Raw genomic sequence first — 12492 nt, 5'->3', positions numbered from 1 at the left:
AAAATGGAACAAACCCACCATGTTTCCACCGTGATTCAAATCTGCGAGGGGATATTGTTTCTTTTGAACTTGAGCTATTTGTTATTATGAAAGACCGAAAATTGAAAATAAAGTTTAGATTTAAAATTACATATTTGTTACTTGTACACTCTGTATATTATGTTGTGTTATGGTCATAAAAGGACATAAGACCTATGGCCAAATAAAATAAATAAATAAAAATGTATGATCAGATCTGATTATATACGAGTCTATGTATAGTTAGATATGATCATACCTGGCTGTTATGACCCCATATATCATCATATACAAGTCTATATATGATCAGATCTGAATATATATAAGTCTATATATTAGGGGGTTCGTTATTTCCCAAATCGATTTTTATTTAACGATCGCCGCCTGAATCTTTAGTTTATGACCTAAAAAAAAATATCCAACACAAACAGGCTCTTAATTTTCACATTAAACCGTACCGAAATCATTTTATATTTCCCATTTAAATAACATGGTATTTTTAGACTTTTGACTCTTAATTTTTTTTCTCAGAAACAATTGAAAGTAAAAATTTGATCGAAGCATATTCTGATAGAAAATTGAACGCTCTACAAAAAAGTTTTCTTATAAATTTTCGATCAAATAACTCCTTCAAAAGTAATTTAACGTTAAACTTGTGTTTGTTATCAATCTTATAATATTTTTAATTCTATTTTCATTTTTACCGTTTTTGGCTATAAAATCGTTGAAAAAAAAGATTATTATTATTATCACTAGAGTAATGATGATCATTTATGAAGATTTCATGGTCTAAACAGAAAATCAAGGGAAAAAAAACATTGTTTTATGAGAAATAATAGAAATAACATACCTTTCCTCATACAGACGAACTTTAAAATGAATCGATAGAATGGGGCGAAGTAAAAATGTAAAAACTTCTTTGTCTATAATGTTATAAGCAAATTTATCATCATTTTTGATTTCTTTATAATTTTTTGTTAATAAAGCTATGGTCGCATTAGGATATTTTGTTTTGTACTCATTTACAACTTGAATCAAATATTGTTTTTGGTCTACTCGTGTTGTTAAAATGTTGATATACTCTTAAGTTAATTTAATTGCTCTTTCGGTGACACCATTAATTACTTGTAAATTGTTAACGATTCGTAAGTAAATTTGGATTCCTTACAATTTTTTGATAGATTTAACATTGATAGAAATTTTTTGAAATTAGATGTGAAACGTGGGCGGGCAATAACGACTATTTAGAAGGCTTACGAAAGAAAGCAAAAATGATAATAAATCTGCTTATAATAATATAGACAAAGAAGTTATTATATTTTTATTTCATCACTTTCCAGTAATTCATTTTAAAGTTCGTCTGTATGAGGAATGGTATGTTATTTCCATTATTTCTTATAAAACAATTTTTTTTTTCCCTTGATTTTCTGTTTAGGCCATGAAATCGACATAAATGATCATTGGTACTCTAGTGATAATAACAATTACCTTTTATTTCAACGATTTTATAGCCAAAAACAGTAAGAATGAAAATAGAATTAAAAATATTATAGAATTGTTAACAAACACAAGTTTAACGTTAAATAACTTTTGAAGGAGTTATTTTATCGAAAATTTATAAGAAAAGTTTTTTGTAGAGCGTTCAATTTTCTATCAGAATATGCTTCGATCAAATTTTCACTCTCATTTCTTTCTGAGAAAAAAAATTAAGAGTCAAAAGTCTAAGAATCCCATGTTATTTAAATGGGAAATATAAAATGATATCGGCACGGTTTAATGTGAAAATTAAGAGCCTGTTTGTGTTGGATATTTTTTTTTAGGTCATAAACTAAAGATTCAGGGGGTGATCGGTAAATAAAAATTGATTTGGAAAATAACGGACACCCTACTATATATAATTAAATAGATCATACCTGACTGTTTTAACTCCATATATAATCATATATAAGTCTATACATGATTAGATCTGATCAGACATGGCTAATATAAATTCATGTATAGTCGTGCATAATTTTATATATGATTGGATCTGATCAGACATGACTGATATAAACTTATATGTAGTTATATATGTCTATGTATGATTAAATCTGATCAGACTTTATTGATATCAAACCCATAAATATTTAATTATGTACATAGTTCCAATAAATATATATATATTAAATAATATGACAATTTTTTAACATCAAAGTTATTAAATTTTTTTTTTGTCAGCTATCAATCAAACTTAAATCCCCAATACTTAAATAATGTTCAAAGGCACCGGCAGCAATTTAAAAGTATATAGTATCAATTTGATTATTTGAGTTAAGTAATGCCATAAACTTTTTTTAATTATAAGTGTAGAACAGACTAGAGGATCAGAGTACAATCCATCGATAACCAAAGTTAAGCAGAATCGGCATGGGACATTAACTGGACGGGTGATCTCGAAGTAAAATAGTAGTCAACAGATAATAATTTTTTTTTTTATTATTTAATTTGAACCGAGATTTATATTGATAAAGACAATAAATTCTAATTAAATTACTTAATTAATAATTTACAGATATTCTAAATGAGATTCTAAAAATGACTATATTCGTTCATGCATGGGTATATATAATCATATCTGTTCATATATAAACAGATCAAGTTATGTATGATCAGACCGGGCCAATTTTTGGATCTGATAATATATAGACAATTATGCATGATCATCAGGTCCTGAAAGTTGGGGCAAAACAATTAAAAATAAAAAGAGAACAAAATGCAGGCAACAATCCCTAGCAATAAGACGATCGCGAGCAAGTTCACGTGCATAGATTCATGTTATATAGCCTATATAAGTCAAACATCAAAACAAAAGTGAAGTTGGCGGAAAAACACACAAAATTAAAATAGCAAACTCTAAAAATTTAATAGAATAAATACGCATCACTCATAGTTAGAATTTGAATTTGCAAAAAAATTGCATGTTCTGTTTCCAACATTTTCGGGAATTGGGTATTCTCCAGCGCAATGTATAGAAGTTATAGAGAAAAATACTCTCCACAAACAAGTACTGTGGTGTTTTTTACGCCAATATAGTCTAGACAAAGTTATGCAATACTTTTAATTAGAAATTAAAATTTTTTAAAAAATTAAATTTTTCTTTCCTACTTTTTTATGGGATTGATATTTTGTGGCGCAAATGTGTGAAAGTTATAGGAAAAAATATCCTCTAATAACCTTTTAGAGATCATCAAATCATCAGGCTTGAATAGCTCTAACATCTTGCTCACGACCTTACTCGCGATCTTGTTGGCAGTCTTGCTGACAGTCGTGCTCGCGATCTTCCTCGCGATCTTGGTGACAGTCGTGCTCGCGATCTTAATCGTGATCTTGCTCGCGATTTTGCTGACGATTCTTCATGAGCTTACGAATAGTATGACACTCTTGCTGACAATCGTAAAATTTTAGTTCCTAAATAAAAGTACCGCATAACTTTGTCTGGGCTAGACTGGCGTAAAAAACACCTCAGTATTTTTTTGTTAAAAATATTTTTTCCTATTACTCCCCCACTCATTTGCGCTATAAAACATCTATCCCATTAAAAAGTAGGGAGAAAAATTTAATTTTTTAAAAAATTTTAATTTCTAATTAAAAGTATTGCATAACTTTGTCTAGACTATATTGGCGTAAAAAACACCACAGTACTTGTTTGTGGAGAGTATTTTTCTCTATAACTTCTATACATTGCGCTGGAGAATACCCAATTCCCGAAAATGTTGGAAACAGAACATGCAATTTTTTTGCAAATTCAAATTCTAACTATGAGTGATGCGTATTTATTCTATTAAATTTTTAGAGTTTGCTATTTTAATTTTGTGTGTTTTTGCGCCAACTTCACTTTTGTTTTGATGTTTGACTTATATAGGCTATATAACATGAATCTATGCACGTGAACTTGCTCGCGATCGTCTTATTGCTAGGGATTGTTGCCTGCATTTTGTTCTCTTTTTATTTTTAATTGTTTTGCCCCAACTTTCAGGACCTGATGATCATATATGATTAGACAAAATCTTTTTTCATCGGGTAATCAGCACGCTTAAAACTGTATTGTGATGAGTCACTTGTTTTAAGATTTGTATGTTGCGCCATGTGGATAAGTAGAGCAGGATGATGGGCATCTTCATCGAGAATAGGCTCAGCTCTCATGATTTGGGCGATCATAAGTACTACGGACTGTATTTAGTTGTGTGCAACTGGCTACCCGGGAAAAAATCATCAGACCTGATCATGCATGAATATTCGCCAGCCATAAGCGTGCGTGATCATGCTTGGCCGGGTATGATTATGCTTTCTCATGCATGATCACGCATGCTTACGACTGGCGAATATTCAGGCATGATCATGCTTGAGCAAGCATAATCATGTTTGACCAAGCATGATCAGGCCTGATCAAGCACAATCCCTAGAATTATTGAAAAAAAATAAAAATAATGATTATTCAATTTTAAATTAATTTATTTTGTTAGTATTGATGGATAGTTAATGTTTACTGGCTGAAAAGTACTATTGAAATTTTACCCGTGACGGGTCTCGAACCCACGACCGTCGTATTATGAAGCACGACCGCTGTCCACTAGGCTGTCCTGTCTCGTTCAGATTACGACGATTCTTGACATCTTTCAAAAATTCAGGGTTTTTTTTTCTTATTGGCTATCGTCCCGACTGGACCACGTTCCAGAAAAACTCAGGGTTGTAAAACATAAAATATTATTCAAATTCAATCTCGATATGATGGTTAGATTTTTTTTTAATAACGAATTAAAAGAATTCTAGTTATAAATTACAAGCAAATTTAACAATTAAATTACTCTTAAATATGAATTGAAAAAATAACAAATGCAATTGTATTGATTATCATTTTCAATTTCGCAAGAATCTATCAATTCAATTCTTCAATTAATTAAAAGAAAAATTTTTTACTTAAATCTATTTTAATTATTTGTTGGAAAAAAAAGATTAATTTTAATTATTAATTAGATCAAAATTTTAACTACTAACGTCAAGACAAAAATAAATGTTCAATAATTTAATTTTTTTTTATCAAAAATATTTGATTATTCCTGATTGACAACTTCAATTAGTTCCGATTGAAGCTCGATCGGATTTTGATTGTATTTTTTTGTATGATCAGGCATGACTTTGCATGAATCATGGTTAACCGTGCACGATTCATGCTTGACCATGCTTGTTCTTGCCTAAATCATGCTTGATCGTGAACGCTGGTTTTTTCCCGGGAGCTATCAAAAAATCCATATGGGAATCTAGTCTAGATTTTTATGTGAGTTCTCACATGGCGTTTTCAAGTAGATTCCCATATGGTTTCCTATATACTTATCCAGCATAGATCCCAAAATAGACTCTCACATGAGCTGCTATGGGTATCCACACCATGTCAAAGCCATATGGGAATAGAATGGAATCTCATGTGGATTTTCGCCTCAATTTCCCATGGGAATGTGTATTATGTCAAAATAGGAATCCAAGTTCCGACAGTTTTCTATCCGGATTTCCCATGTGGGAATCCTGTCACTAAAATCTTGGAGTTGGGTCATTTTGCTCTGATGTGAGACAGAGTATCTGTATGGATATAGAAAATGTCAAGAGTAGATTGTGGAGGTAAATAAACGCAGCCAACTATGACGTCCCCGTCAGTGTATTTCACTTTAACAAAAATTTGTTCAAGGTTATGTGTATTGATAGTTATTAGTTCCGCAGATACGTTTCGCCTAACTGCTATAAAGACTCCACCACCACGATTGCAGTCACTAGTTAATCTGTCTCTATCTTTTCTGTACAACACGAACGAATTATCTATCACTTCACCATCAGATATTGAGGACGTAAGCCATGATTCACTCACACAAATAATGTCACTGTTACTACTATAGCTGAGGAGATTAAAAAACTATTCAACTTGGTTCTTAATCCTCTGATGTTTTGGTAGTATATTTGTAGTTTATGTGTCTTTATGCTTTTCTTTTGGCAGACGAAAACGTTTGTCCACTATTTGAGGTACACTGTTGATAAACTTTATTGTTTTTGATTGATCACCACTGTTTTCAAGTTCACTCAGTTCCACTCTTAAACTGTTCAATTGTCTCTGCTGGGCATGTGTTAGATATGTTTAAATATGGAGTTAGATCCGTCCGCAGGTTTTGCTTTAAGTAACATCCTGGCTTCACCTCGAGATGGAGTATCCAGTAGCAAAGAACGTGGTTTCCCTGCTGTCGGTTTCCCGAGTCGGCGTATTTTTATATTTGGTAGAGTATGAGACAATGCCTACGGGATTAAGGCAGCTAATATTTCGCGGTCGTTTCGTAGTCGGTTCGGCCCAGTAGGCTTCTTAGATTCAGGAATGTTCAATACAATCAACTTTGACTCACTTTTCTGACGTTCCGTAATTTCTGATATAATACTATCCGGTGAAACTGTGGTATCGGTTCCAGATCTAATTTTATTTTTAACTTCACTGATTCTTTTTTCCAATTGTCTAGTAGATGCCTTATTCTGATCCGCGAACTTATTTAATTCAGACCTGATACCTGCTACACTTGATTCAAGGGATTTCATCCTCTGGGCTAATGTTTCCAGATATTTCTTGACAAGTAGCTCAATCTGTTTGGTTACCGCAGGTGTATCACCTGGAATATCCTCATCATCGTCGCCATCATCACTATCAGATTCGACGATACTAACCTCAAATTGGTAGGTATAACATTTCCAGTTAATTAAACCTTTTTTTTAATACTTAGCAGCGTACTTTTTAAATAAAATGTCACTAATTTTACTACACTTTTTGTGAAACCACTGGTTGCATTTACAGCAGTTAATGCTACCAACATTTTCTTTAATTATTTTACTGCAGCCAAAACATGTGTGTTTCATTGACGCCATCTCGAATATTCCTATGTATGAATAGGAATTTATATATGAATTATTTCTACATTAACATAAAAATTTTGACTATCTCCCTATAGGAATTTTCCCAATGTGAACATAGGGAAAATACTCATTTTTGTCGTGTAGCGTGTTCTTAATCGTGATCGCAAATTCGTCAGAATATGAGCGCGTGGGCAAGTGTGTGTGTTATTATACTCATAAATTTCTATGACAATTTTACAAAAAAGTTACCAAAATCACATCTTTCAAAGTGAAATAGGACTGGACTTTTTTTTTATTTCGAGAAATGAATGGAACTATCTTTGCTGCATTCGTAAATTAAATAACAATGTCAAAACAGTTTTTTTCGAAGCCTGTTCAGTCACGAGCTTAATCATTTTGAAAAGCTTCGTGTACTTTCGCTACGTACGGGAGCAGCCGAACTCGCTACTGACTTAAATGTCAGAATAGTGCCGGGTCACTCACTATCTGGGCCCGACACCTGCAATTTTTTGCTCATGACCGTGTCAAAATGGCATGAGAACCCGCTACTAGCCGGCCAATCGAATAATTCGTCTTATATCAGCGTGCTCGGCAGCCAATAAGGAAATTGGCTGTTATCTACTTCCGGTTGGCGTGCTTTTAAGCCAATGGGGAAATTCGTCTTATGCAGCAATGCTGCCACGTCAGCACCAAGTGAAACCGCCGGCTCAACTTCGCTCAAGCCAGGATCGACTTCGTAGTTCGATCAGTACAAAAACAGCTATCCATCTAGTCGCTTCGCTCAACATAAATTATCTCGTGTGTGATATAATCCAGAACCGCTACGCTAAATTCTCTCGATAATTAGACAGTACAATAAGGCTGCTATGTATTGAGTAGAAATTGATTGTTACTTGCATATAATTAATTACATTATTAATTATCGCGTTATTAACCGCTATCGACCACGTGTCGATTTTATACGTGATTCATTTTCAGTTTTGCATTCGCTATCGCGTATCAATTAAGTCGCATTCGCTATAACTGTTAAGTTCTCACAATTTTAAGTGTAATTAGTTTGAATAAATAACCAAATTATTTATTGATGAAATCTGTGTAATTTTTAATTGTTTAAAAATCCTCACGCCTAAACCAGATCCTCTTAGTTTATTCGCTCATTTTACAAAGCCAAATTATAAATTTTAAGAATACGAAACTTCCTAACCTCTGTTGATGTTCTAAAAAACGCTAAAGACTCTCTATTTTAGGTTTTAAATATTTGTCCTCAAATTAAAAAGAATTGAATATTGTTTACTGTTACGCCTTATAAGAACAATTTTGTCCAATACTCACTAACCTATAATATTAGTATCTTTATGACCTACATCGACCCTATATCGTTTCCACCCAACTCACGGTATTGAATAATTACGGTAATTAATAATTTCTATATCGTTTTGTAGCATGCAGTATTTTTCCATTACCTGTAAGACACAAGAGCAATTATCATTGTTAAAGTCTTCAACCAATAATCCTAATGTGCTTACTCTAAAACTATCACACATTCTCGGTGAATCCGCTGACATTTTGGTAACTGCTGATGAATTATCACAATTTAAAAATATTTTATCGTTGCATAAAATTGATTATAATATAATTACCGATGATGTTGAACACCTTGTCCATCAAGAATTTCTTCAAAATAATATTGCTCGTATGCAATCATCTCGCACTAAGTTAAATAAACCATCAGCTGAACCATTTGATTATTATCCTCGTTATCAAGAGGCAAGTATCACAAATAAAAATGGTAGAAACATTTAAGAGAAATCTTTTATGATTTGAATTAATTAATTATTTGGTCAATTGACAAAAAAACTTTTTTTACCATACCTGCATTAAAAGTTTGAATTCTTGCCCTTTTTGGTAGTAAAAAAGTCGATCTTTTCATTTATGAGAAAACAAATGATAAAAAATAGCTCATGCACCATTTTTTCTGTAAACAGAGGCAAGGCTTTAAACTTTAACAGATAGATTTAGTGAAAAATAGTATACACACCACGGAGGGTGATAGGACGTTCCAAATAGTGGATTTTCAACCCTCGCCTTTGGCTCGGGTGATAATTACACAAGCAAGTTAGCATTTCCTGGTTCCCTCCCTTGTGCAATATACTATTTTTGTTATGTAAGTATTGATCATACATTTCGGTTGCAGATGGAAGAATACATTACATTTCTCGCAAAAAACTATAGTAAAATTGTAAGCTTTCATAGCATAGGTACTACTTTTCAAAATCGAACATTGTACGTTATAAAAGTTTCTTCTGGTGGGAATAATAAACCACAGATTCTTATTGATGCGGGAATCCATGCTCGAGAATGGATAGCGCCGTCTACTGCATTATATGCAATACACCAACTCGTAACTAATCAAAACAATACGTACCTTTATAAAAATGTTGACTGGCTTATTATACCGAGTTTAAATCCTGATGGTTATGAGTATACTCATTCGAATGTATGTTAAAAAAAAAAATGAGTATAGACTTGATCAGATCATATTTAAATAGATTGTTACTAGATCTGGTTACACCAATATTTAATTAAAACGTGTTTAATCTAGATTGATTTTTTAAATTCTCTTTGAGAATCTCTTTAGTTTCCGGGAGTACATAGTATACGTACAACTAGTGTGGTAAGTTGTCGATTGCCCACGAGAGCAAAGTTGAGCGCACGAACGAAGTGAGTGGGTAATCGGCAACACCGCACGAATTGAACATACATTTTTTTATTATTAATGTGACATGAGTACTATTTTAGTGTTCACTGTTTTTTTCCCCAAGTAGCTTTTTGTCGATTCAACTGTTGCCGCGACATTTTTGTGGATTATACGATAATTTGCATGCAACTAGAAGTAAATTTGCGTGCGACAAGTTAAATGAGGGTCAAAATGCTACATCGTAAAAATTGTGATTTTAAAAGTATAAGTCCAACACTACAATAATCAATAGGAAAAATTACGATGTTAGCATCATAAATTTATCTGGAATTTTTTCCGTGTAACGGCGGAATCAATTACGTTTATTGTAATGAAAAAATCCATTTTAATTAAATTCAATCTTATCAGGTCTACTCATTTTTTTTTCTTACGTAACTTCAAATCATAGTGAATAAACATTAATGGATAAAATTTCAGTATCGATTCTGGCGAAAAACACGTTCCATCAATGAAGGATCGACTTGCATCGGTACCGATGCCAACAGAAATTTCGATTTAAAATGGATGAGTTAATACATTTTTTTTTTAATTTAGAACGACTAATATTTTTATTGGTTCTAAATTTGACTTTAAATATTCAAACAGCTGTAGGAGCATCAAGTAATCCTTGTTCAGAAACGTATGGTGGACCTAAGCCATTTTCCGAAGTTGAAACACTGGCATTGAAGAATTATGTTATGGCAAACAAGAAAACAATTAAAGCTTACTTAACATTGCATTCATATGGTCAGGTTTGGATATTTTTTTTATATTTATACATAATTTCACATCTCAAGCGCGGAAACGTTAAATGTGTATTACAGGCGTTTCAGAATTTTTTTAATTTAAATTTTTTTCCTCACTTTTCATGATAATAACAATTTAAGTTAATTTATTATAACTTTGATTTTTTAATAATTAATTCAGTCTCAAATAGCCATTACGTCGATGGCCTCGTTTGGAAATTAAATAACACGATATCTTACGAAAAACCCGACAAATCTATTTAGTATAAAACATTATTATTATATTTTTTTTTTACATATTTTTTCTATTTTTACTACATCACGAGCGATTGAGGTGTTATCAATTAGATTTTCTAACAATTTATGTATTTGTTAAGGAAAAAACAACTAGATTTGAGTTGTATAAAATATTTAGGAATTAAAGATGTTCTGGATGAGGTACAATCGGAGACAAAAGTATATGAAATTGTAATTTAAGGAATTAATTCAAAGAATATCTTTGAAAATATTGCATACAAAAAACTGAATTCATCGTCATAAATTAGCATTTAATATCAAGTTTCTAAAATAACACAAAATTTTTCGTCTGTACTTAATTTTTAAATAAAATTCTTAATATTTGTAATCATAAATCGAAAACTTTTGGCAATGAATATGCCTTAAATCTAACTTTAAATTAAAAAAAAATACATAACTTTTTTTATTTGAAATAAATAATGTAAATTATTTTAAAATATTTCATAAAAAATTAGAAAGCAAACTTTGGTTTTGATATAGTTAATTATTTTTCTTTTATAAATTATTTAAATAAAACAAGTGTTATTTAAATATAGTGAAACGTGACAACATCACAAACCCGATGAAAAAAGATTTTGTCTAATCATATATGATTATATATGTTCATATATATGATCATATATGATTATATATAATCATATATGAAGTTATATATAATCATGCATGATTATATATGGGGTCATATATATTTATATATAATTATATATGACCCCATACATAATTAAATCTGATCATACCTGGCTGTTATAAGCCCTTATATAAGTCTATATATGATCAGATCTAATTATATATAAGTCTATATATAATTAGATCTGTTCAGATCTGATTATATATGAGTCTATGTATAATTAGATATGATCATACCTGGCTGTTATGACCCCATATATAATCATGTACAAGTCTATATATGATCAGGTCTGATCATATATGAGTCTATATATAATTAGATATAATCATACTTAGCTGTTATAACCCCATATATGATCATATATAAGTCTATACATGATTAGATCTGATCAGACATGATTGATACAAACCCATATATAATTAGATATAGGCCTATATATAATTAGATCTGATCAGACGTGACTGATATAAAACTATATGTAGTTATATATGTCTATGTATGATTAAATCTGATCAGATTTCATTGATATTACCTATAAATATTTAAATATATATATATATATATATATATATATATATATATATATATATATATATATATATATATATATATAAAATAATATGACAATTTTTTAATATCAATGTTATTAAATTTTGATTCTGTCAACTATCAATCAAACTTAAATCCCCAATACTTAAAAAATGTTCAAAGGTTTCGGCAGCAATTTAAATGGATAAAGTATCAATTTGATTATTTGAGTTAAGTAATGCCATAAACTTTTGTTAATTGTAAGTGTATAACAGACTAGAGGATCAGACGACAAACCATCGATAACCAAAGTTAAGCAGCATCGGCGTGGGACATTAATTGGATGGGTGACCTCGTAGTAAAATAATTGTCGATGGTCAATAGTTTTTTTTTTTTTTTTATTTAATTTTAATCGACAGTGATATTGATGAAGACAATAAATCCTAATTAAACTACTTAATTAGTAATTTACAGATATTCTAAATGAGATTCTAAAAATGACTATATTCGTTCATGCATGATTATATATAATCATATATGATCATGTATAAACAGATCAAGTTATGTATGATCAGACCGGGCCAATTTTTGGATCTGATCATATATAGACAATTATGCAT

General features: G+C 30.9%; 1 protein-coding gene across 2 annotated transcripts in view; it reads left to right on the top strand.

Moving 5' to 3' along the window:
- LOC130677537 (carboxypeptidase B) overlaps nt 1–12492 on the top strand; it is a 44889-nt gene that overhangs the window by 15948 nt on the left and 16449 nt on the right. For both annotated transcript variants that reach the window (XM_057484327.1, XM_057484326.1), the window contains exons 2-5: nt 8379–8703; nt 9131–9433; nt 10112–10202; nt 10280–10425. In XM_057484327.1, the coding sequence (XP_057340310.1) occupies nt 8379–8703; nt 9131–9433; nt 10112–10202; nt 10280–10425 (865 nt within the window). The remainder of the gene's footprint in view (nt 1–8378; nt 8704–9130; nt 9434–10111; nt 10203–10279; nt 10426–12492) is intronic.

This window comes from Microplitis mediator, chromosome 11, assembly GCF_029852145.1.
Source record: "Microplitis mediator isolate UGA2020A chromosome 11, iyMicMedi2.1, whole genome shotgun sequence".
Classification (NCBI taxonomy): domain Eukaryota; kingdom Metazoa; phylum Arthropoda; class Insecta; order Hymenoptera; family Braconidae; genus Microplitis; species Microplitis mediator.
This window is presented reverse-complemented; position numbering and strand designations above follow the sequence as displayed.